Source organism: Oncorhynchus nerka, linkage group LG23, assembly GCF_034236695.1.
Source record: "Oncorhynchus nerka isolate Pitt River linkage group LG23, Oner_Uvic_2.0, whole genome shotgun sequence".
Taxonomy (NCBI): Eukaryota; Metazoa; Chordata; class Actinopteri; order Salmoniformes; family Salmonidae; genus Oncorhynchus; species Oncorhynchus nerka.
The window spans coordinates 8,038,699-8,064,306 of NC_088418.1; the positions used below are offsets into that span (position 1 = coordinate 8,038,699).

The 25,608-nt window shown below is 59.4% G+C and overlaps 1 protein-coding gene across 1 annotated transcript in view; it reads right to left on the bottom strand.

Annotated features, from left to right (window-relative positions):
* Nucleotides 1-25,608, bottom strand: part of mcu (mitochondrial calcium uniporter) — a 172,449-nt gene that overhangs the window by 42,159 nt on the left and 104,682 nt on the right. Inside the window, exon 3 of the mRNA XM_065007821.1 lies at nucleotides 20,482-20,545. Coding sequence (XP_064863893.1) covers nucleotides 20,482-20,545 — 64 coding nt within the window. The remainder of the gene's footprint in view (nucleotides 1-20,481; nucleotides 20,546-25,608) is intronic.

Genomic DNA, 25,608 nt, shown 5'->3' on the forward strand with positions numbered 1-25,608 from the left:
CTACCTCTCTGGGTCTGACAGGAGAAGCCCTACCCCATCTCTACCTCTCTGGGTCTGACAGAGGAAGCCCCTACCCCATCTCTACCTCTCTGGATCTGTCAGGGGAAGCCCCTACCCAATCTCTACCTCTCTGGGTCTGACAGGGGAAGCCCCTACCCCATCTCTACCTATCTGGGTCTGTCAGGGGAAGCCCCTACCCCATCTCTGGGTCTGACAGGGGAAGCCCTACCCCCTCTCTGGGTCTGACAGGGGAAGCCCTACCCCATCTCTACCTCTCTGGGTCTGACAGGGGAAGCCCCTACCCCATCTCTACCTATCTGGGTCTGTCAGGGGAAGCCCCTACCCCATCTCTACCTCTCTGGGTCTGACAGGGGAAGCCCTACCCCAACTCGACCTCTCTGGTTCTGTCAGGGGAAGCCCTACCCCCTCTCTACCTCTCTGGATCTGACAGGGGAAGCCCTACCCCATCTCTACCTCTCTGGGTCTGAGAGGGGAAGCCCCTACCCCCTCTCTGGGTCTGACAGGGGAAGCCCCTACCCCATCTCTACCTCACTGAATATGTCAGGGGAAGCCCCTACCCCTTCTCTACCTCTCTGGGTCTGTCTGGGGAAGCCCTACCCCCTCTCTACCTCTCTGGGTCTGACAGGAGAAGCCCTACCCCATCTCTACCTCTCTGGGTCTGACAGGGGAAGCCCTACCCCATCTCTACCTCTCTGGGTCTGACAGGGGAAGCCCCTACCCCCTCTCTACCTCTCTGGATCTGACAGGGGAAGCCCTACCCCCTCTCTGGGTCTGACAGGGGAAGCCCTACCCCCTCTCTGGGTCTGACAGGGGAAGCCCTACCCCCTCTCTGGGTCGGACAGGGGAAGCCCTACCCCATCTCTACCTCTCTGGGTCTGACAGGGGAAGCCCCTACCCCCTCTCTACCTCTCTGGGTCTGACAGGGGAAGCCCCTACCCCCTCTCTGGGTCTGACAGGGGAAGCCCTACCCCCTCTCTGGGTCTGACAGGGGAAGCCCTACCCCCTCTCTACCTCTCTGGGTCTGACAGGGGAAGCCCTACCCCATCTCTACCTCTCTGGGTCTGACAGGGGAAGCCCCTACCCCTCTCTACCTCTCTGGATCTGACAGGGGAAGCCCTACCCCTCTCTGGGTCTGACAGGGGAAGCCCTACCCCACTCTGGGTCTGACAGGGGAAGCCCTACCCCCACTCTAGGTCTGACAGGGGAAGCCCTACCCCATCTCTACCTCTCTGGGTCTGACAGGGGAAGCCCCTACCCCCTCTCTACCTCTCTGGGTCTGACAGGGGAAGCCCCTACCCCCTCTCTGGGTCTGACAGGGGAAGCCCTACCCCCTCTCTGGATCTGACAGGGGAAGCCCTACCCCCTCTCTACCTCTCTGGGTCTGACAGGGGAAGCCCTACCCCATCTCTACCTCTCTGGGTCTGACAGGGAAGCCCCTACCCCCTCTCTACCTCTCTGGGTCTGACAGGGGAAGCCCCTACCCCTCTCTACCTCACTGAATCTGTCAGGGAAGCCCCTACCCCTCTCAACCTCACTGAATATGTCTGGGGAAGCCCCTACCCCTCTCTACCTCTCTGGGTCTGACAGGGGAAGCCCCTACCCCTCTCTACCTCTCTGGGTCTGACAGGGAAGCCCTACCCCATCTCTACCTCTCTGGGTCTGACAGGGAAGCCCTACCCCATCTCTACCTCTCTGGGTCTGACAGGGGAAGCCCCTACCCCTCTCTACCTCTCTGGATCTGACAGGGGAAGCCCTACCCCATCTCTACCTCTCTGGGTCTGAGAGGGGAAGCCCCTACCCCCTCTATACCTCTCTGGGTCTGACAGGGGAAGCCCTACCCCATCTCTACCTCTCTGGGTCTGACAGGGGAAGCCCTACCCCATCTCTACCTCTCTGGGTCTGACAGGGGAAGCCCCTACCCCCTCTCTACCTCTCTGGATCTGACAGGGGAAGCCCTACCCCCTCTCTGGGTCTGACAGGGGAAGCCCTACCCCCTCTCTGGGTCTGACAGGGGAAGCCCTACCCCCACTCTGGGTCTGACAGGGGAAGCCCTACCCCCACTCTGGGTCTGACAGGGGAAGCCCTACCCCCACTCTGGGTCTGACAGGGGAAGCCCTACCCCCACTCTAGGTCTGACAGGGGAAGCCCTACCCCATCTCTACCTCTCTGGGTCTGACAGGGGAAGCCCCTACCCTCTCTCTGGGTCTGACAGGGGAAGCCCTACCCCCTCTCTGGATCTGACAGGGGAAGCCCTACCCCCTCTCTACCTCTCTGGGTCTGACAGGGGAAGCCCTACCCCCTCTCTACCTCTCTGGGTCTGACAGGGGAAGCCCCTACCCCCTCTCTGGATCTGACAGGGGAAGCCCTACCCCCTCTCTGGATCTGACAGGGGAAGCCCTACCCCCTCTCTGGATCTGACAGGGGAAGCCCTATCCCCTCTCTACCTCTCTGGGTCTGACAGGGGAAGCCCTACCCCATCTCTACCTCTCTGGGTCTGACAGGGGAAGCCCCTACCCCCTCTCTACCTCTCGAGGTCTGACAGGGGAAGCCCCTACCCCCTCTCTACCTCACTGAATCTGTCAGGGGAAGCCCCTACCCCCTCTCAACCTCACTGAATATGTCAGGGGAAGCCCCTACCCCCTCTCTACCTCTCTGGGTCTGACAGGGGAAGCCCCTACCCCCTCTCTACCTCTCTGGGTCTGACAGGGGAAGCCCTACCCCATCTCTACCTCTCTGGGTCTGACAGGGGAAGCCCCTACCCCTCTCTACCTCTCTGGATCTGACAGGGGAAGCCCTACCCCATCTCTACCTCTCTGGGTCTGAGAGGGGAAGCCCCTACCCCCTCTCTACCTCTCTGGGTCTGACAGGGGAAGCCCTACCCCATCTCTACCTCTCTGGGTCTGACAGGGGAAGCCCTACCCCATCTCTACCTCTCTGGGTCTGACAGGGGAAGCCCCTACCCCCTCTCTACCTCTCTGGATCTGACAGGGGAAGCCCTACCCCCTCTCTGGGTCTGACAGGGAAGCCCTACCCCACTCTGGGTCTGACAGGGGAAGCCCTACCCCACTCTGGGTCTGACAGGGGAAGCCCTACCCCCACTCTGGGTCTGACAGGGGGAAGCCCTACCCCACTCTGGGTCTGACAGGGGAAGCCCTACCCCATCTCTGGGTCTGACAGGGGAAGCCCCTACCCCCTCTCTGGGTCTGACAGGGGAAGCCCTACCCCCTCTCTGGATCTGACAGGGGAAGCCCTACCCCATCTCTACCTCTCTGGGTCTGAGAGGGGGAAGCCCCTACCCCTCTCTACCTCTCTGGGTCTGACAGGGGAAGCCCTACCCCATCTCTACCTCTCTGGGTCTGACAGGGGAAGCCCTACCCCATCTCTACCTCTCTGGGTCTGACAGGGAAGCCCCTACCCCCTCTCTACCTCTCTGGATCTGACAGGGGAAGCCCTACCCTCTCTGGGTCTGACAGGGGAAGCCCTACCCCACTCTGGGTCTGACAGGGGAAGCCCTACCCCCACTCTGGGTCTGACAGGGGAAGCCCTACCCCACTCTGGGTCTGACAGGGAAGCCCTACCCCACTCTGGGTCTGACAGGGGAAGCCCTACCCCATCTCTGGGTCTGACAGGGAAGCCCCTACCCCTCTCTGGGTCTGACAGGGGAAGCCCTACCCCCTCTCTCTGGGTCTGACAGGGAAGTCCCTACCCCCTCTCTGGGTCTGACAGGGGAAGCCCTACCCCTCTCTACCTCTCTGGGTCTGACAGGGGAAGCCCTACCCAATCTCTACCTCTCTGGGTCTGACAGGGGAAGCCCTACCCCCTCTCTACCTCTCTGGGTCTGACAGGGGAAGCCCTACCCCTCTCTACCTCTCTGGGTCTGACAGGGGAAGCCCCTACCCCTCTACCTCACTGAATCTGTCAGGGAAGCCCCTACCCCCTTTCAACCTCACTGAATATGTCAGGGAAGCCCCTACCCCTCTCTACCTCTCTGGGTCTGACAGGGGAAGCCCCTACCCCTCTCTACCTCTCTGGGTCTGTCAGGGGAAGCCCCTACCCCCTCTCCACCTCACTGAATCTGTCAGGGGAAGCCCCTACCCCCTCTCTACCTCTCTGGGTCTGACAGGGGAAGCCCCTACCCCTCTCTACCTCTCTGGATCTGACAGGGAAGCCCCTACCCTCTCTACCTCACTGAATCTGACAGTGGAAGCCCCTACCCCTCTCTACCTCACTGGGTCTGACAGGGGGAAGCCCCTACCCCTCTCTACCTCACTGGGTCTGACAGGGGAAGCCCCTACCCATCTGTACCTCTCTGGGTCTGACAGGGAAGTCCCTACCCCTCTCTACCTCTCTGGGTCTGACAGGGGAAGCCCCTACCCCCTTTCTGGGTCTGACAGGGGCCCTACCCCTCTCTGGATCTGACAGGGGAAGCCCTACCCCCTCTCTACCTCTCTGGGTCTGACAGGGGAAGCCCTACCCAATCTCTACCTCTCTGGGTCTGACAGGGGAAGCCCCTACCCCCTCTCTGGATCTGACAGGGGAAGCCCTACCCCCTCTCTGGATCTGACAGGGGAAGCCCTACCCCCTCTCTACCTCTCTGGGTCTGACAGGGGAAGCCCTACCCCATCTCTACCTCTCTGGGTCTGACAGGGGAAGCCCCTACCCCCTCTCTACCTCTCTGGGTCTGACAGGGGAAGCCCTACCCCATCTCTACCTCTCTGGGTCTGACAGGGGAAGCCCTACCCCATCTCTACCTCTCTGGGTCTGACAGGGGAAGCCCCTACCCCCTCTCTACCTCTCTGGATCTGACAGGGGAAGCCCTACCCCCTCTCTGGGTCTGACAGGGGAAGCCCTACCCAATCTCTACCTCTCTGGGTCTGACAGGGGAAGCCCCTACCCCCTCTCTGGATCTGACAGGGGAAGCCCTACCCCTCTCTGGATCTGACAGGGAAGCCCTACCCCCTCTCTACCTCTCTGGGTCTGACAGGGGAAGCCCTACCCCATCTCTACCTCTCTGGGTCTGAGAGGGGAAGCCCCTACCCCCTCTCTACCTCTCTGGGTCTGACAGGGGAAGCCCTACCCCATCTCTACCTCTCTGGGTCTGACAGGGGAAGCCCTACCCCATCTCTACCTCTCTGGGTCTGACAGGGGAAGCCCCTACCCCCTCTCTACCTCTCTGGATCTGACAGGGGAAGCCCTACCCCCTCTCTGGGTCTGACAGGGGAAGCCCTACCCCCACTCTGGGTCTGACAGGGGAAGCCCTACCCCCACTCTGGGTCTGACAGGGGAAGCCCTACCCCCACTCTGGGTCTGACAGGGGAAGCCCTACCCCCACTCTGGGTCTGACAGGGGAAGCCCTACCCCCACTCTGGGTCTGACAGGGGAAGCCCTACCCCCACTCTGGGTCTGACAGGGGAAGCCCTACCCCATCTCTGGGTCTGACAGGGGAAGACCCTACCCCCTCTCTGGGTCTGACAGGGGAAGCCCTACCCCCTCTCTGGGTCTGACAGGGGAAGTCCCTACCCCCTCTCTACCTCTCTGGGTCTGACAGGGGAAGCCCCTACCCCCTCTCTGGGTCTGACAGGGGAAGCCCTACCCCCTCTCTACCTCTCTGGGTCTGACAGGGGAAGCCCTACCCAATCTCTACCTCTCTGGGTCTGACAGGGGAAGCCCCTACCCCCTATCTACCTCTCTGGGTCTGACAGGGGAAGCCCCTACCCCCTCTCTACCTCTCTGGGTCTGACAGGGGAAGCCCCTACCCCCTCTCTACCTCACTGAATCTGTCAGGGGAAGCCCCTACCCCCTTTCAACCTCACTGAATATGTCAGGGGAAGCCCCTACCCCCTCTCTACCTCTCTGGGTCTGACAGGGGGAAGCCCCTACCCCTCTCTACCTCTCTGGGTCTGTCAGGGGAAGCCCTACCCCTCTCCACCTCACTGAATCTGTCAGGGGAAGCCCTACCCCTCTCTACCTCTCTGGGTCTGACAGGGGAAGCCCCTACCCTCTCTACCTCTCTGGATCTGACAGGGAAGCCCCTACCCCTCTCTACCTCACTGAATCTGACAGGGAAGCCCCTACCCCCTCTCTACCTCACTGGGTCTGACAGGGGAAGCCCCTACCCCCTCTCTACCTCACTGGGTCTGACAGGGGAAGCCCCTACCCATCTGTACCTCTCTGGATCTGTCAGGGGAATCCCCTACCCCCTCTCTACCTCTCTGGGTCTGACAGGGGAATCCCCTAACCCATCTCTACCTCTCTGGGTCTGACAGGGGAAGCCCCTACCCCTCTCTACCTCACTGAATCTGTCAGGGGAAGCCCCTACCCCCTCTCTACCTCTCTGGGTCTGACAGGGGAAGCCCCTACCCCCTCTCTACCTCTCTGGGTCTGACAGGGGAAGCCCCTACCCCATCTCTACCTCTCTGGATCTGACAGGGGAAGCCCCTACCCCCTCTCTATCTCACTGAATCTGTCAGGGGAAGCCCCTACCCCCTCTCTACCTCACTGAATCTGTCAGGGGAAGCCCCTACCCCCTCTCTACCTCACTGAATCTGTCAGGGGAAGCCCCTACCCCCTCTCTACCTCACTGAATCAGTCAGGGGAAGCCCCTACCCCCTCTCTACCTCACTGAATCTGTCAGGGGAAGCCCCTACCCCTTCTCTACCTCTCTGGGTCTGACAGGGGAAGCCCCTACCCCCTCTCTACCTCTCTGGATCTGACAGGGGAAGCCCCTACTCCTCTATACCTCTCTGGATCTGTCAGGGGAAGCCCTTACCCCCTCTCTACCTCTCTGGATCTGACAGGGGAAGCCCCTACCCCTCTCTGCCTCTCTAGATCTGACAGGGGAAGCCCCTACCCCCTCTCTACCTCTCTGGGTCTGACAGGGGAATCCCCTACACCATCTCTACCTCTAGATCTGACAGGGGAAGCCCCTACCCCTCTCTACCTCACTGAATCTGTCAGGGAAAGCCCCTACCCCCTCTCTGCCTCACTGAGTCTGACAGGGGAAGCCCCTACTCCTCTATACCTCTCTGGGTCTGACAGGGGAAGCCCCTACCCACCTCACTGAATCTGTCAGGGGAAGCCCCTACCCCTCTCTGCCTCTCTAGATCTGACAGGGGAAGCCCCTACCCCCTCTCTACCTCACTGAATCTGTCAGGAGAAGCCCCTACCTCCTCTCTACCTCTCTGGGTCTGACAGGGGAAGCCCCTACCCCTCTCTACCTCACTGAATCTGTCAGGGAAAGCCCCTACCCCCTCTCTACCTCACTGAATCTGTCAGGGGAAGCCCCTACCCCGCTCTACCTCTGGATCTGACAGGGGAAGCCCCTACCCCTCTCTACCTCACTGAATCTGTCAGGGAAAGCCCCTACCCCCTCTCTGCCTCACTGAGTCTGACAGGGGAAGCCCCTACTCCTCTATACCTCTCTGGGTCTGACAGGGGAAGCCCCTACCCACCTCACTGAATCTGTCAGGGAAGCCCCTACCCCTCTCTGCCTCTCTAGATCTGACAGGGGAAGCCCCTACCCCTCTCTACCTCACTGAATCTGTCAGGAGAAGCCCCTACCTCCTCTCTACCTCTCTGGGTCTGACAGGGGAAGCCCCTACCCCTCTCTACCTCACTGAATCTGTCAGGAAAGCCCCTACCCCCTCTCTACCTCACTGAATCTGTCAGGGAAGCCCCTACCCCGCTCTACCTCTGGATCTGACAGGGGAAGCCCCTACCCCTCTCTACCTCACTGAATCTGTCAGGGAAAGCCCTACCCCTCTCTATCTCACTGAATATGTCAGGGAAGCCCCTACCCCTCTCCACCTCACTGAATCAGTCAGGGAAGCCCCTACCCCTCTCTACCTCACTGAATCTGTCAGGGAAAGCCCCTACCCCCTCTCTATCTCACTGAATATGTCAGGGGAAGCCCCTACCCCCTCTCCACCTCACTGAATCAGTCAGGGGAAGCCCCTACCCCTCTCTACCTCACTGAATCTGTCAGGGGAAGCCTCTACCCCCTCTCTACCTCTCTGGGTCTGACAGGGGAAGCCCTACCCCATCTCTACCTCTCTGGGTCTGACAGGGGAAGCCCTACCCCATCTCTACCTCTCTGGGTCTGACAGGGGAAGCCCCTACCCCCTCTCTACCTCTCTGGATCTGACAGGGGAAGCCCTACCCCCACTCTGGGTCTGACAGGGGAAGCCCTACCCCCACTCTGGGTCTGACAGGGGAAGCCCTACCCCCACTCTGGGTCTGACAGGGGAAGCCCTACCCCCACTCTGGGTCTGACAGGGGAAGCCCTACCCCATCTCTACCTCTCTGGGTCTGACAGGGGAAGCCCCTACCCCCTCTCTGGGTCTGACAGGGGAAGCCCTACCCCCTCTCTGGGTCTGACAGGGGAAGTCCCTACCCCCTCTCTACCTCTCTGGGTCTGACAGGGGAAGCCCCTACCCCCTCTCTGGGTCTGACAGGGGAAGCCCTACCCCCTCTCTGGATCTGACAGGGGAAGCCCTACCCCCTCTCTACCTCTCTGGGTCTGACAGGGGAAGCCCTACCCAATCTCTACCTCTCTGGGTCTGACAGGGGAAGCCCCTACCCCCTCTCTGGATCTGACAGGGGAAGCCCTACCCCCTCTCTGGATCTGACAGGGGAAGCCCTACCCCCTCTCTACCTCTCTGGGTCTGACAGGGAAGCCCTACCCCATCTCTACCTCTCTGGCTCTGACAGGGAAGTCCCTACCCCTCTCTACCTCTCTGGGTCTGACAGGGGAAGCCCTACCCCATCTCTACCTCTCTGGGTCTGACAGGGAAGCCCCTACCCCTCTCTACCTCTCTGGATCTGACAGGGGAAGCCCTACCCCATCTCTACCTCTCTGGGTCTGAGAGGGGAAGCCCCTACCCCTCTCTACCTCTCTGGGTCTGACAGGGAAGCCCTACCCCATCTCTACCTCTCTGGGTCTGACAGGGGAAGCCCTACCCCATCTCTACCTCTCTGGGTCTGACAGGGAAGCCCCTACCCCTCTCTACCTCTCTGGATCTGACAGGGGAAGCCCTACCCCCTCTCTGGGTCTGACAGGGGAAGCCCTACCCCACTCTGGGTCTGACAGGGGAAGCCCTACCCCCACTCTGGGTCTGACAGGGAAGCCCTACCCCACTCTGGGTCTGACAGGGAAGCCCTACCCCACTCTGGGTCTGACAGGGGAAGCCCTGTCTGACAGGGGAAGCCCTACCCCATCTCTGGGTCTGACAGGGAAGCCCTACCCCTCTCTACCTCACTGAATCTGTCAGGGGAAGCCCCTACCCCCTTTCAACCTCACTGAATATGTCAGGGGAAGCCCCTACCCCCTCTCTACCTCTCTGGGTCTGACAGGGGAAGCCCCTACCCCTCTCTACCTCTCTGGGTCTGTCAGGGGAAGCCCCTACCCCCTCTCCACCTCACTGAATCTGTCAGGGGAAGCCCCTACCCCCTCTCTACCTCTCTGGGTCTGACAGGGGAAGCCCCTACCCCTCTCTACCTCTCTGGATCTGACAGGGGAAGCCCCTACCCCTCTCTACCTCACTGAATCTGACAGGGGAAGCCCCTACCCCCTCTCTACCTCACTGGGTCTGACAGGGGAAGCCCCTACCCCCTCTCTACCTCACTGGGTCTGACAGGGGAAGCCCCTACCCATCTGTACCTCTCTGGATCTGTCAGGGGAATCCCCTACCCCCTCTCTACCTCTCTGGGTCTGACAGGGGAATCCCCTAACCCATCTCTACCTCTCTGGGTCTGACAGGGGAAGCCCCTACCCCATCTCTACCTCTCTGGATCTGACAGGGGAAGCCCCTACCCCTCTCTATCTCACTGAATCTGTCAGGGAAGCCCCTACCCTCTCTACCTCACTGAATCAGTCAGGGGAAGCCCCTACCCCCTCTCTACCTCACTGAATCTGTCAGGGGAAGCCCCTACCCCTTCTCTACCTCTCTGGGTCTGACAGGGGAAGCCCCTACCCCCTCTCTACCTCTCTGGTTCTGTCTGGGGAAGCCCTACCCCATCTCTACCTCTCTGGGTCTGACAGGGGAAGCCCCTACCCCTCTCTACCTCTCTGGATCTGACAGGGGAAGCCCCTACTCCTCTATACCTCTCTGGATCTGTCAGGGGAAGCCCTTACCCCCTCTCTACCTCTCTGGATCTGACAGGGGAAGCCCCTACCCCTCTCTGCCTCTCTAGATCTGACAGGGGAAGCCCCTACCCCCTCTCTACCTCTCTGGGTCTGACAGGGGAATCCCCTACACCATCTCTACCTCTAGATCTGACAGGGGAAGCCCCTACCCCTCTCTACCTCACTGAATCTGTCAGGGGAAGCCCTTACCCCCTCTCTACCTCTCTGGATCTGACAGGGGAAGCCCCTACCCCTCTCTGCCTCTCTAGATCTGACAGGGGAAGCCCCTACCCCCTCTCTACCTCTCTGGGTCTGACAGGGGAATCCCCTACCCCTCTCTACCTCTCTGAATCTGTCAGGGAAAGCCCCTACCCCCTCTCTGCCTCACTGAGTCTGACAGGGGAAGCCCCTACTCCTCTATACCTCTCTGGGTCTGACAGGGGAAGCCCCTACCCACCTCACTGAATCTGTCAGGGGAAGCCCCTACCCCTCTCTGCCTCTCTAGATCTGACAGGGGAAGCCCCTACCCCCTCTCTACCTCACTGAATCTGTCAGGGAAAGCCCCTACCCCCTCTCTACCTCACTGAATCTGTCAGGGGAAGCCCCTACCCCCTCTCTACCTCACTGAATCTGTCAGGGGAAGCCCCTACCCCCTCTCTATCTCACTGAATCAGTCAGGGGAAGCCCCTACCCCCTCTCCACCTCACTGAATCAGTCAGGGGAAGCCCCTACCCCCTCTCTACCTCTCTGGGTCTGACAGGGGAATCCCTAACCCATCTCTACCTCTCTGGGTCTGACAGGGAAGCCCCTACCCTCTCTACCTCACTGAATCTGTCAGGGGAAGCCCCTACCCCTCTCTACCTCTCTGGGTCTGACAGGGAAGCCCCTACCCCCTCTCTACCTCTCTGGGTCTGACAGGGGAATCCCCTACCCCCTCTCTACCTCTCTGGATCTGACAGGGGAAGCCCCTACCCCTCTCTACCTCACTGAATCTGTCAGGGAAGCCCCTACCCCTCTCTACCTCACTGAATCTGTCAGGGGAAGCCCCTACCCCTCTCTACCTCACTGAATCTGTCAGGGAAGCCCCTACCCCTCTCTACCTCAATGAATCAGTCAGGGAAGCCCCTACCCCCTCTCTACCTCACTGAATCTGTCAGGGAAGCCCCTACCCCTTCTCTACCTCTCTGGGTCTGACAGGGAAGCCCCTACCCCTCTCTACCTCTCTGGTTCTGTCTGGGAAGCCCTACCCCATCTCTACCTCTCTGGGTCTGACAGGGAAGCCCTACCCCCTCTACCTCTCTGGATCTGACAGGGGAAGCCCCTACTCCTCTATACCTCTCTGGATCTGTCAGGGGAAGCCCTTACCCCTTCTCTACCTCTCTGGATCTGACAGGGGAAGCCCCTACCCCTCTCTGCCTCTCTAGATCTGACAGGGGAAGCCCCTACCCCCTCTCTACCTCTCTGGGTCTGACAGGGGAATCCCCTACACCATCTCTACCTCTAGATCTGACAGGGGAAGCCCCTACCCCTCTCTACCTCACTGAGTCTGACAGGGGAAGCCCCTACTCCTCTATACCTCTCTGGGTCTGACAGGGGAAGCCCCAACCCACCTCACTGAATCTGTCAGGGGAAGCCCCTACCCCTCTCTGCCTCTCTAGATCTGACAGGGGAAGCCCCTACCCCCTCTCTACCTCACTGAATCTGTCAGGAGAAGCCCCTACCTCCTCTCTACCTCTCTGGGTCTGACAGGGGAAGCCCCTACCCCTCTCTACCTCACTGAATCTGTCAGGGAAAGCCCCTACCCCCTCTCTACCTCTCTGGGTCTGACAGGGGAAGCCCCTACCCCTCTCTAACTCTCTGGGTCTGACAGGGGAAGCCCCCCCCCTCTCTACCTCTCTGGGTCTGACAGGGAAGCCGCTACCCCCCTCTCTACCTCTCTGGGTCTGACAGGGAAAGCCCCTACCCCTCTCTTCTCTGGGTCTGACAGGGAAAGACCCTACCCCCTCTCTACCTATCTGGGTCTGTCAGGGGAAGCCCCTACCTCTCTGGGTCTGATAGGGGAAGCCCCTACCCCTCTCTACCTCTCTGGGTCTGTCAGGGAAAGCCCCTACCCCCTCTCTGCCTCACTGAATCTGTCAGGGGAAGCCCCTACCCCCTCTCTGCCTCACTGAATCTGTCAGGGGAAGCCCCTACCTCCTCTCTACCTCTCTGGGTCTGACAGGGGAAGCCCCTACCCCTCTCTACCTCACTGAATCTGTCAGGGAAAGCCCCTACCCCCTCTCTACCTCACTGAATCTGTCAGGGGAAGCCCCTACCCCGCTCTACCTCTGGATCTGACAGGGGAAGCCCCTACCCCTCTCTACCTCACTGAATCTGTCAGGAAGCCCCTACCCCCTCTCTATCTCACTGAATCTGTCAGGGAAGCCCCTACCCCTCTCCACCTCACTGAATCTGTCAGGGAAGCCCCTACCCCCTCTCCACTCACTGAATCTGTCAGGGGAAGCCCCTACCCCCTCTCTACCTCACTGAATCTGACAGGGGAAGCCCCTACCCCTCTCTCTACCTCTCTGGATCTGTCAGGGAAGCCCCTACCCCTCTCTACCTATCTGGGTCTGACAGGGGAAGCCCCTACCCCTCTCTACCTCTAGATCTGACAGGGGAAGCCCCTACCCCTCTCTACCTCACTGAGTCTGACAGGGGAAGCCCCTACTCCTCTATACCTCTCTGGGTCTGACAGGGGAAGCACCAACCCACCTCACTGAATCTGTCAGGGGAAGCCCCTACCCTCTCTGCCTCTCTAGATCTGACAGGGGAAGCCCCTACCCCCCTCTCTACCTCACTGAATCTGTCAGAGAAGCCCCTACCTCCTCTCTACCTCTCTGGGTCTGACAGGGGAAGCCCCTACCCCTCTCTACCTCACTGAATCTGTCAGGGAAAGCCCCTACCCCTCTCTACCTCACTGAATCTGTCAGGGAAGCCCCTACCCCGCTCTACCTCTGGATCTGACAGGGGAAGCCCCTACCCCTCTCTACCTCACTGAATCTGTCAGGGAAAGCCCTACCCCCTCTCTATCTCACTGAATCTGTCAGGGAAGCCCTACCCCCTCTCCACCTCACTGAATCTGTCAGGGAAGCCCCTACCCCTCTCTACCTCACTGAATCTGACAGGGGAAGCCCTACCCCTCTCTACCTCTCTGGATCTGTCAGGGGAAGCCCCTACCCCCTCTCTACCTATCTGGGTCTGACAGGGGAAGCCCCTACCCCCTCTCTACCTCTCTGGGTCTGACAGGGGAAGCCCCTACCCCTCTCTAACTCTCTGGGTCTGACAGGGGAAGCCCCTACCCCCTCTCTACCTCTCTGGGTCTGACAGGGGAAGCCGCTACCCCCTCTCTACCTCTCTGGGTCTGACAGGGGAAGCCCCTACCCCTCTCTACCTCTCTGGGTCTGACAGGGAAAGACCCTACCCCCTCTCTACCTATCTGGGTCTGTCAGGGGAAGCCCCTACCTCTCTCTACCTCTCTGGGTCTGATAGGGGAAGCCCCTACCCCTCTCTACCTCTCTGGGTCTGTCAGGGAAAGCCCCTACCCCCTCTCTGCCTCACTGAATCTGTCAGGGGAAGCCCCTACCCCCTCTCTGCCTCACTGAATCTGTCAGGGGAAGCCCCTACCTCCTCTCTACCTCTCTGGGTCTGACAGGGGAAGCCCCTACCCCTCTCTACCTCACTGAATCTGTCAGGGAAAGCCCCTACCCCCTCTCCACCTCACTGAATCTGTCAGGGGAAGCCCCTACCCCCTCTCCACCTCACTGAATCTGTCAGGGGAAGCCCCTACCCCCTCTCTACCTCACTGAATCTGACAGGGGAAGCCCCTACCCCCTCTCTACCTCTCTGATCTGTCAGGGGAAGCCCCTACCCCTCTCTACCTATCTGGGTCTGACAGGGAAGCCCTACCCCCTCTCTACCTCACTGAATCTGTCAGGGGAAGCCCCTACCCCTCTCAACCTCACTGAATATGTCAGGGAAGCCCCTACCCCTCTCTACCTCTCTGGGTCTGACAGGGAAGCCCCTACCCCCTCTCTACCTCTCTGGGTCTGACAGGGGAAGCCCTACCCCCTCTCTACCTCACTGAATCAGTCAGGAGAAGCCCCTACCTCCTCTCTACCTCTCTGGGTCTGACAGGGAAGCCCCTACCCCTCTCTACCTCACTGAATCTGTCAGGGAAAGCCCCTACCCCCTCTCTACCTCACTGAATCTGTCAGGGAAGCCCCTACCCCCGCTCTACCTCTGGATCTGACAGGGGAAGCCCCTACCCTCTCTACCTCACTGAATCTGTCAGGGAAAGCCCTACCCCCTCTCTATCTCACTGAATCTGTCAGGGGAAGCCCCTACCCCTCTCCACCTCACTGAATCTGTCAGGGAAGCCCCTACCCCCTCTCTACCTCACTGAATCTGACAGGGGAAGCCCCCCCCTCTCTACCTCTCTGGATCTGTCAGGGGAAGCCCCTACCCCTCTCTACCTATCTGGGTCTGACAGGGGAAGCCCCTACCCCCTCTCTACCTCACTGAATCTGTCAGGGGAAGCCCCTACCCCCTCTCAACCTCACTGAATATGTCAGGGGAAGCCCCTACCCCCTCTCTACCTCTCTGGGTCTGACAGGGGAAGCCCCTACCCCCTCTCTACCTCTCTGGGTCTGACAGGGGAAGCCCTACCCCCTCTCTACCTCACTGAATCAGTCAGGAGAAGCCCCTACCTCCTCTCTACCTCTCTGGGTCTGACAGGGGAAGCCCCTACCCCTCTCTACCTCACTGAATCTGTCAGGGAAAGCCCCTACCCCCTCTCTACCTCACTGAATCTGTCAGGGGAAGCCCTACCCCGCTCTACCTCTGGATCTGACAGGGAAGCCCCTACCCCTCTCTACCTCACTGAATCTGTCAGGGAAAGCCCTACCCCCTCTCTATCTCACTGAATCTGTCAGGGGAAGCCCCTACCCCTCTCCACCTCACTGAATCTGTCAGGGAAGCCCTACCCCTCTCTACCTCACTGAATCTGACAGGGGAAGCCCCTACCCCCTCTCTACCTCTCTGGATCTGTCAGGGGAAGCCCCTACCCCCTCTCTACCTATCTGGGTCTGACAGGGGAAGCCCCTACCCCTCTCTACCTCACTGAATCTGTCAGGGGAAGCCCTACCCCCTCTCAACCTCACTGAATATGTCAGGGAAGCCCTACCCCCTCTCTACCTCTCTGGGTCTGACAGGGGAAGCCCCTACCCCCTCTCTACCTCTCTGGGTCTGACAGGGGAAGCCCTACCCCATCTCTACCTCTCTGGGTCTGACAGGGGAAGCCCCTACCCCCTCTCTACCTCTCTGGATCTGACAGGGGAAGCCCTACCCCATCTCTACCTCTCTGGGTCTGAGAGGGGAAGCCCCTACCCCCTCTCTACCTCTCTGGGTCTGACAGGGAAGCCCTACCCCATCTCTACCTCTCTGGGTCTGACAGGGAAGCCCTACCCCATCTCTACCTCTCTGGGTCTGACAGGGGAAGCCCCTACCCCTCTCTACCTCTCTGGATCTGACAGGGGAAGCCCTACCCCCTCTCTGGGTCTGACAGGGGAAGCCCTACCCCCACTCTGGGTCTGACAGGGGAAGCCCTACCCCCACTCTGGGTCTGACAGGGGAAGCCCTACCCCCACTCTGGGTCTGACAGGGGAAGCCCTACCCCATCTCTGGGTCTGACAGGGGAAGCCCTACCCCCTCTCTGGGTCTGACAGGGGAAGCCCTACCCCCACTCTGGGTCTGACAGGGGAAGCCCTACCCCACTCTGGGTCTGACAGGGAAGCCCTACCCCACTCTGGGTCTGACAGGGGAAGCCCTACCCCACTCTGGGTCTGACAGGGGAAGCCCTACCCCCACTCTGGGTCTGACAGGGGAAGCCCTACCCCACTCTGGGTCTGACAGGGGAAGCCCTACCCCACTCTGGGTCTGACAGGGGAAGCCCTACCCCACTCTGGGTCTGACAGGGGAAGCCCTACCCCCACTCTGGGTCTGACAGGGGAAGCCCTACCCCACTCTGGGTCTGACAGGGGAAGCCCTACCCCCACTCTGGGTCTGACAGGGAAGCCCTACCCCTCTCTGGGTCTGACAGGGGAAGTCCCTACCCCCTCTCTACCTCTCTGGGTCTGACAGGGGAAGCCCCTACCCCCTCTCTGGGTCTGACAGGGGAAGCCCTACCCCCACTCTGGGTCTGACAGGGGAAGCCCTACCTCCTCTCTGGGTCTGACAGGGGAAGCCCTACCCCCACTCTGGGTCTGACAGGGAAGCCCTACCCCCACTCTGGGTCTGACAGGGGAAGCCCTACCCCCACTCTGGGTCTGACAGGGGAAGCCCTACCCCACTCTGGGTCTGACAGGGGAAGCCCTACCCCCACTCTGGGTCTGACAGGGGAAGCCCTACCCCACTCTGGGTCTGACAGGGGAAGCCCTACCCCACTCTGGGTCTGACAGGGGAAGCCCTACCCCCTCTCTGGGTCTGACAGGGGAAGCCCTACCCCCTCTCTGGGTCTGACAGGGGAAGTCCCTACCCCCTCTCTACCTCTCTGGGTCTGACAGGGAAGCCCCTACCCCCTCTCTGGGTCTGACAGGGGAAGCCCTACCCCCTCTCTGGGTCTGACAGGGGAAGTCCCTACCCCCTCTCTACCTCTCTGGGTCTGACAGGGGAAGCCCTACCCAATCTCTACCTCTCTGGGTCTGACAGGGGAAGCCCCTACCCCCTCTCTACCTCTCTGGGTCTGACAGGGGAAGCCCCTACCCCCTCTCTACCTCTCTGGGTCTGACAGGGGAAGCCCCTACCCCCTCTCTACCTCACTGAATCTGTCAGGGAAGCCCCAACCCCTCTCAACCTCACTGAATATGTCAGGGGAAGCCCCTACCCCTCTCTCTACCTCTCTGGGTCTGACAGGGGAAGCCCCTACCCCTCTCTACCTCTCTGGGTCTGTCAGGGAAGCCCCCTACCCCTCTCCACCTCACTGAATCTGTCAGGGAAGCCCCTACCCCCTCTCTACCTCACTGGGTCTGACAGGGGAAGCCCCTACCCCTCTCTACCTCACTGGGTCTGACAGGGGAAGCCCTACCCATCTGTACCTCTCTGATCTGTCAGGGAATCCCCTACCCCCTCTCTACCTCTCTGGGTCTGACAGGGGAATCCCCTAACCCATCTCTACCTCTCTGGGTCTGACAGGGGAATCCCCTAACCCATCTCTACCTCTCTGGGTCTGACAGGGGAAGCCCCTACCCCTCTCTACCTCACTGAATCTGTCAGGGGAAGCCCCTACCCCCTCTCTACCTCTCTGGGTCTGACAGGGGAAGCCCCTACCCCCTCTCTACCTCTCTGGGTCTGACAGGGGAAGCCCCTACCCCCTCTCTACCTCTCTGGATCTGACAGGGGAAGCCCCTACCCCCTCTCTACCTCACTGAATCTGTCAGGGGAAGCCCCTACCCCCTCTCTACCTCACTGAATCTGTCAGGGGAAGCCCCTACCCCCTCTCTACCTCACTGAATCTGTCAGGGGAAGCCCCTACCCCCTCTCTACCTCAGTGAATCAGTCAGGGGAAGCCCCTACCCCCTCTCTACCTCACTGAATCTGTCAGGGGAAGCCCCTACCCCTTCTCTACCTCTCTGGGTCTGACAGGGGAAGGCCCTACCCCCTCTCTGGTTCTGTCTGGGGAAGCCCTACCCCATCTCTACCTCTCTGGGTCTGACAGGGGAAGCCCCTACCCCCTCTCTACCTCTCTGGATCTGACAGGGGAAGCCCCTAATCCTCTATACCTCTCTGGATCTGTCAGGGGAAGCCCTTACCCCCTCTCTACCTCTCTGGATCTGACAGGGGAAGCCCCTACCCCTCTCTGCCTCTCTAGATCTGACAGGGGAAGCCCCTACCCCCTCTCTACCTCTCTGGGTCTGACAGGGGAATCCCCTACACCATCTCTACCTCTAGATCTGACAGGGGAAGCCCCTACCCCTCTCTACCTCACTGAATCTGTCAGGGAAAGCCCCTACCCCCTCTCTGCCTCACTGAGTCTGACAGGGGAAGCTCCTACTCCTCTATACCTCTCTGGGTCTGACAGGGGAAGCCCCTACCCACCTCACTGAATCTGTCAGGGGAAGCCCCTACCCTCTCTGCCTCTCTAGATCTGACAGGGGAAGCCCCTACCCCCTCTCTACCTCACTGAATCTGTCAGGAGAAGCCCCTACCTCCTCTCTACCTCTCTGGGTCTGACAGGGGAAGCCCCTACCCCTCTCTACCTCACTGAATCTGTCAGGGAAAGCCCCTACCCCCTCTCTACCTCACTGAATCTGTCAGGGGAAGCCCCTACCCCGCTCTACCTCTGGATCTGACAGGGGAAGCCCCTACCCCTCTCTACCTCACTGAATCTGTCAGGGAAAGCCCCTACCCCCTCTCTATCTCACTGAATCTGTCAGGGGAAGCCCCTACCCCCTCTCCACCTCACTGAATCTGACAGGGGAAGCCCCTGCCCCCTCTCTACCTCTCTGGATCTGTCAGGGGAAGCCCCTACCCCCTCTCTACCTATCTGGGTCTGACAGGGGAAGCCCCTACCCCCTCTCTACCTCTCTGGATCTGACAGGGGAAGCCCCTAATCCTCTATACCTCTCTGGATCTGTCAGGGGAAGCCCTTACCCCCTCTCTACCTCTCTGGATCTGACAGGGGAAGCCCCTACCCCTCTCTGCCTCTCTAGATCTGACAGGGGAAGCCCCTACCCCCTCTCTACCTCTCTGGGTCTGACAGGGAATCCCCTACACCATCTCTACCTCTAGATCTGACAGGGGAAGCCCCTACCCCTCTCTACCTCACTGAATCTGTCAGGAAAGCCCCTACCCCCTCTCTGCCTCACTGAGTCTGACAGGGGAAGCCCCTACTCCTCTATACCTCTCTGGGTCTGACAGGGGAAGCCCTACCCACCTCACTGAATCTGTCAGGGGAAGCCCCTACCCTCTCTGCCTCTCTAGATCTGACAGGGGAAGCCCCTACCCCCTCTCTACCTCACTGAATCTGTCAGGAGAAGCCCCTACCTCCTCTCTACCTCTCTGGGTCTGACAGGGAAGCCCCTACCCCTCTCTACCTCACTGAATCTGTCAGGGAAGCCCCTACCCCCTCTCTACCTCACTGAATCTGTCAGGGAAGCCCCTACCCCGCTCTACCTCTGGATCTGACAGGGAAGCCCCTACCCCTCTCTACCTCACTGAATCTGTCAGGGAAAGCCCCTACCCCCTCTCTATCTCACTGAATCTGTCAGGGGAAGCCCCTACCCCCTCTCCACCTCACTGAATCTGACAGGGGAAGCCCCTGCCCCCTCTCTACCTCTCTGGATCTGTCAGGGGAAGCCCCTACCCCCTCTCTACCTATCTGGGTCTGACAGGGGAAGCCCCTACCCCCTCTCTACCTCTCTGGGTCTGACAGGGGAAGCCCCTACCCCTCTCTACCTCTCTGGGTCTGACAGGGGAAGCCCCTACCCCCTCTCTACCTCTCTGGGTCTGACAGGGGAAGCCGCTACCCCCTCTCTACCTCTCTGGGTCTGACAGGGGAAGCCCCTACCCCTCTCTACCTCTCTGGGTCTGACAGGGGAAGCCCCTACCCCCTCTCTACCTATCTGGGTCTGTCAGGGGAAGCCCCTACCTCTCTCTACCTCTCTGGGTCTGATAGGGGAAGCCCCTACCCCTCTCTACCTCTCTGGGTCTGTCAGGGAAAGCCCCTACCCCCTCTCTGCCTCACTGAATCTGTCAGGGGAAGCCCCTACCCCCTCTCTGCCTCACTGAATCTGTCAGGGGAAGCCCCTACCCCCTCTCTACCTCACTGGATCTGTCAGGGGAAGCCCCTACCCATCTGTACCTCTCTGGATCTGTCAGGGGAAGCCCCTACCCCCTCTCTACCTCACTGAATCTGACAGGGGAAGCCCCTACCCCCTCTCTACCTCACTGGGTCTGACAGGGGAAGCCGCTACCCCCTCTCTACCTCACTGAATCTGTCAGGGGAAGCCCCTACCCCCTCTCTAGGTCTGTCAGGGGAAGCCCCTACCCCCTCTCTGGATCTGTCAGGGGAAGCCCCTACCCCCTCTCTGGATCTGTCAGGGGAAGCCCCTACCCCCTCTCTACCTCACTGAATCGGTCAGGGGAAGCCCCTACCCTCTACCTTTGACTTGAGTCCTGAGCACCATCTCAAAGTCAGCTGTTCCACAACAATCTGTTGCTGAATGAAAAACCTATATGACTCAGCACCAAACCACATTACCCAGAATGCCTCCATGACTGAATGCTGTATAAACACTCACCTTCTGGAGCGGTGGAGGAACTCAGTAGTCTCTGGCCCTGCCATGCGGGGGCACCCCTCCATCCCTAGAGAGAGAGAGAGAGAGAGAGCGAAAGATAGAGAGACAGAGAGAGAGAGAGACAGAGAGACAGAGAGAGAGAGAGAGACAGAGAGAGAGAGAGACAGAGAGACAGAGAGAGAGAGAGACAGAGAGACAGAGAGAGAGAGAGAGAGAGAGAGAGAGAGACAGAGAGAGAGAGAGAGAGAGACAGAGAGAGAGAGAGAGAGAGAGACAGAGAGACAGAGAGAGAGAGAGAGAGACAGAGAGAGAGAGAGAGAGAGAGAGAGAGAGAGACAGAGAGAGAGAGAGAGAGAGAGACAGAGAGAGAGAGAGAGAGAGAGAGAGAGAGAGAGACAGAGAGAGAGAGAGAGAGAGAGAGAGAGAGAGAGAGAGAGAGACAGAGAGAGAGAGAGAGACAGAGAGAGAGAGACAGAGAGAGAGACAGAGAGACAGACAGAGAGAGAGACAGAGAGACAGAGAGAGAGAGAGAGACAGAGAGAGAGAGAGACAGAGAGAGAGAGAGACAGAGAGAGAGAGAGAGAGAGAGAGACAGAGAGAGAGACAGAGAGAGAGAGAGAGAGAGAGAGAGAGAGAGAGAGAGAGAGACAGAGAGACAGAGAGAGACAGAGAGACAGAGAGAGACAGAGAGAGACAGAGAGAGAGACAGAGAGAGAGAGACAGAGAGAGACAGAGAAAAGAGAAAAAGAAAGAAAATTATTATATTGTCTGTTTGAAATCAACTTTACAAATACCAGTTTAGCCTCTTCATTTAAACACAATGTGCTGTCTAAATAACGTTTGATTTGAATTCAAAAAGGACAGACAGTATATATTGTTTACAGGAACATTATTTTACGTGTGTGTGTGTGTTTGTGTGTGTGTGTGTGTGTGTGTGTGTGTGTGTGTGTGTGAGATGAGCAACTGAATGCATTCTGACTGTCAGAGTAATGGGAGAGTTTTACACAGCAGAAACAAGTTGCAACACACACAGCTGTCTGAGCAGGGAGGGAAGAGGTGCTAGGACCCCTCCCCCTCCCTCCTTCCGATAGTTAGTTCCTATTTGGTCTCCACATGAGTTGAATTAGTTTAGGGACAACACAAGACAGTATGTCACTGTTGCCCTGAGCAGAGAGGAAGCCTTTTAAAGGCAGACACGGCCTGTCAGAATTACTCACACAGAGAGAGAATTAAAGGAGAGGGAGAGGAGAGTGGGAGGAGGGGGAGGAGAGGAAAGGGGGAGGAGAGTGAGAGTGAGAGGAGAGGGGGAGGAGAGGGGAGGAGAGTGAGAGGAGATGGGAAAGAGAGGGGGAGGAGAGGGGAAAGAGAGGGAGAGGAGAGGGGGAGGAGAGGGAGAGGAGAGGGGAAGAGAGGGAGAGGAGAGGGAGAGGAGAGGGAGAGGAGAGGAGAGGGAGAGGAGAGGGGGAGGAGAGGGGGAGGAGAAGGGGAGGAGAGGGGGAGGAGAAGGGGAGGAGAGGGAGAGGAGAGGGAGAGGGGAGGAGAGGGGGAGGAGAAGGGGAGGAGAAGGGGAGGAGAGGGGAGGAGAGGGAGAGAAGAGGGGAGGAGAGGGAGAGGAGAAGGGGAGGAGAAGGGGAGGAGAAGGGGAGGAGAAGGGGAGGAGAGTGGGAGGAGAAGGGGAGGAGAAGGGGAGGAGAAGGGGAGGAGAGTGGGAGGAGAGTGCACGAGGATGAGAAACAGGGAGTCAGGGTACGTCTCCGTCAGGGTGTCTCTCCGTGAGGGTGTCGGGGTACGTCTCTCCGTCAGGGTGTCTCTCCGTCAGGGTGTCGGGGTACGTCTCTCCGTCGGGATCGGGGGGCGTCTCTCCGTCAGGGTGTCGGGGTACGTCTCTCCGTCAGGGTGTCGGGGTACGTCTCTCCGTCAGGGTGTCGGGGTACGTCTCTCCGTCAGGGTGTCTCTCTGTCAGGGTGTCGGGGTACGTCTCTCCGTCAGGGTGTCGGGGTACGTCTCTCCGTCAGGGTGTCGGGGCCTCTCCGTCAGGGTGTCGGGGTACGTCTCTCCGTCAGGGTGTCGGGGTACGTCTCTCCGTCAGGATGTCGGGGTACGTCTCTCCGTCAGGGTGTCTCTCCGTCAGGGTGTCGGGGTACGTCTCTCCGTCAGGGTGTCGGGGTACGTCTCTCCGTCAGGGTGTCGGGGTACGTCTCTCCGTCAGGGTGTCGGGGTACGTCTCTCCGTCAGGGTGTCGGGGTACGTCTCTCCGTCAGGGTGTCGGGGTACGTCTCTCCGTCAGGGTGTCGGGGTACGTCTCTCCGTCAGGGTGTCTCTCCGTCTAGGTGTCTCTCCGTCAGGGTGTCGAGGTACGTCTCTCCGTCAGGGTACGTCTCTCCGTCAGGGTGTCGAGGTACGTTTCTCCGTCAGGGTGTCGGGGTACGTCTCTCCGTCAGGGTGTCTCTCCGTCAGGGTGTCGGGGTACGTCTCTCCGTCAGGGTGTCGGGGTACGTCTCTCCGTCAGGGTGTCGGGGTACGTCTCTCCGTCAGGGTGTCGGGGTACGTCTCTCCGTCAGGGTGTCGGGGTACGTCTCTCCGTCAGGGTGTCTCTCCGTCAGGGTGTCGGGGTACGTCTCTCCGTCAGGGTGTCGGGGTACGGCTCTCCGTCAGGGTGTCGGGGTACGGCTCTCCGTCAGGGTGTCGGGGTACGTCTCTCCGTCAGGGTGTCGAGGTACGTCTCTCCGTCAGGGCGTCTCTCCGTCAGGGTGTCGGGGTACGTCTCTCCGTCAGGGCGTCTCTCCGTCAGGGTGTCGGGGTACGTCTCTCCGTCAGGGTGTCTCTCCGTCAGGGTGTCGAGGTACGTCTCTCCGTCAGGGTGTCGGGGTACGTCTCTCTGTCAGGGTGTCGGAGAAGTCTCTCTGTCAGGGTGTCTCTCCGTCAGGGTGTCGGGGTACGTCTCTCTGTCAGGGTGTCTCTCTGTCAGGGTACGTCTCTCTGTCAGGGTGTCTCTCTGTCAGGGTACGTCTCTCTGTCAGGGTGTCTCTCTGTCAGGGTGTCTCTCCGTCAGGGTGTCGGGGTACGTCTCTCCGTCAGGGTGTCGGGGTACGTCTCTCCGTCAGGGTGTCGGGGTACGTCTCTCCGTCAGGGTACGTCTCTCCGTCAGGGTGTCTCTCCGTCAGGGTGTCTCTCCGTCAGGGTGTCGAGGTACGTCTCTCCGTCAGGGTGTCTCTCCGTCAGGGTGTCGAGGTACGTCTCTCCGTCAGGGTGTCTCTCCGTCAGGGTGTCGGGGTACGTCTCTCCGTCAGGGTGTCGAGGTACGTCTCTCCGTCAGGGTGTCGAGGTACGTCTCTCCGTCAGGGTGTCTCTCCGTCAGGGTGTCGAGGTACGTCTCTCCGTCAGGGTGTCTCTCCGCCAGGGTGTCGGGGTACGTCTCTCCGTCTAGGTGTCTCTCCGTCAGGGTGTCGGGGTACGTCTCTCCGTCAGGGTGTCTCTCCGTCAGGGTGTCGGGGTACGTCTCTCCGTCAGGGTGTCGGGGTACGTCTCTCCGTCAGGGTGTCTCTCCGTCAGGGTGTCTCTCCGTCAGGGTGTCTCTCCGTCAGGGTGTCGGGGTACGTCTCTCCGTCAGGGTGTCTCTCCGTCAGGGTGTCTCTCCGTCAGGGTGTCGGGGTACGTCTCTCCGTCAGGGTGTCGGGGTACGTCTCTCCGTCAGGGTGTCGGGGTACGTCTCTCCGTCAGGGTGTCTCTCCGTCAGGGTACGTCTCTCAGTCAGGGTACGTCTCTCCGTCAGGGTACGTCTCTCCGTCAGGGTGTCGGGGTACGTCTCTCCGTCAGGGTACGTCTCTCCGTCAGGGTACGTCTCTCCGTCAGGGTACGTCTCTCCGTCAGGGTGTCGGGTATGTCAGTATCCCTGTAGAATCTGGCCCTGTGATGTCCTCTCTGGGCCCAGTATCCCTGTAGAATCTGGTCCTGTGATGTCCTCTCTGGGCCCAGTATCCCTGTAGAATCTGGTCCTGTGATGTCCTCTCTGGGCCCAGTATCCCTGTAGAATCTGGTCCTGTGATGTCCTCTCTGGGCCCAGTATCCCTGTAGAAGCTGGTCCTGTGATGTCCTCTCTGGGCCCAGTATCCCTGTAGAAGCTGGTCCTGTGATGTCGATACAAACAGAATGAACCTGGGACTTCACATCCGACCTCTTTCCACTGAGCCACTGAGCAGAGAGGGTCCTGTGACGCAGGATGGGACTTGGGGACTCAGATATTCCAATATGGGCCAACTATCTGCACTGTAACTTCACACTAACCCTTCAGACTAATCACAGACGCTGCTGCTCCTGTGTATTATTAGTCACTTTAGCCCCACCTGTATGTACATATCTACCTCAATGACCTGGTACCCCTGAACATTAACCCGGTACTGGTACTCCGTGTATATAGTCAAGTTATCGTTACTCAGTGTGTATTTTTTCCTTGTGGTATAATAATTTCTGTATTTTCTTTCCCTCACGTTGTTGGGAAGGGCCGTAATCATTTCACTGTTAGTCTACGCCTGTTGTTTGTGAAGGATGTGACGAATAATATTTGATTTGAGTCACCTGGGCCTTGTGGCGCAGTGGGCCCTGTGGCGCAGTGGGCCCTGTGGCGCAGTGGGCCCTGTGGCGCAGTGGGCCCTGTGGCGCAGTGGGCCCTGTGGCGCAGTGGGCCCTGTAGCGCAGTGGGTTCCTGTATCCATCTCTGTACTGTGACAAAGTAAAACCTGGGGTGCAGCTCTTCCATGGAGACTCAAGTCCCACCTGACAGTCACCCAGTCAGCCAGTCAATCAGTCAGCCAGTCAATCAGTCAGTCAGTCAGTCGATCATTGATTAGCTTGCCAACTGTCAATCAGAGAATGAGTCTGCCAAACACTGCATTAGCCAGACTAAGCCCGACCTTGACAACTGTTACAGAATGCACACACCAGCTCCATCTCTCAGCTGTTTACATGGCGGCAGGTAGCCTAGCGGTCAGAGAGTTGGGCTAGTAACCCAAATTGCCCCAACGGCGACCCTGGCCGTGACCCCACTCTCCAATGGTGTCTCACACAAGAGAGTTGAGATACGCAAAAAAAAAACACAGAACATTTCCAATTCACATATGCCAATTAAATTTA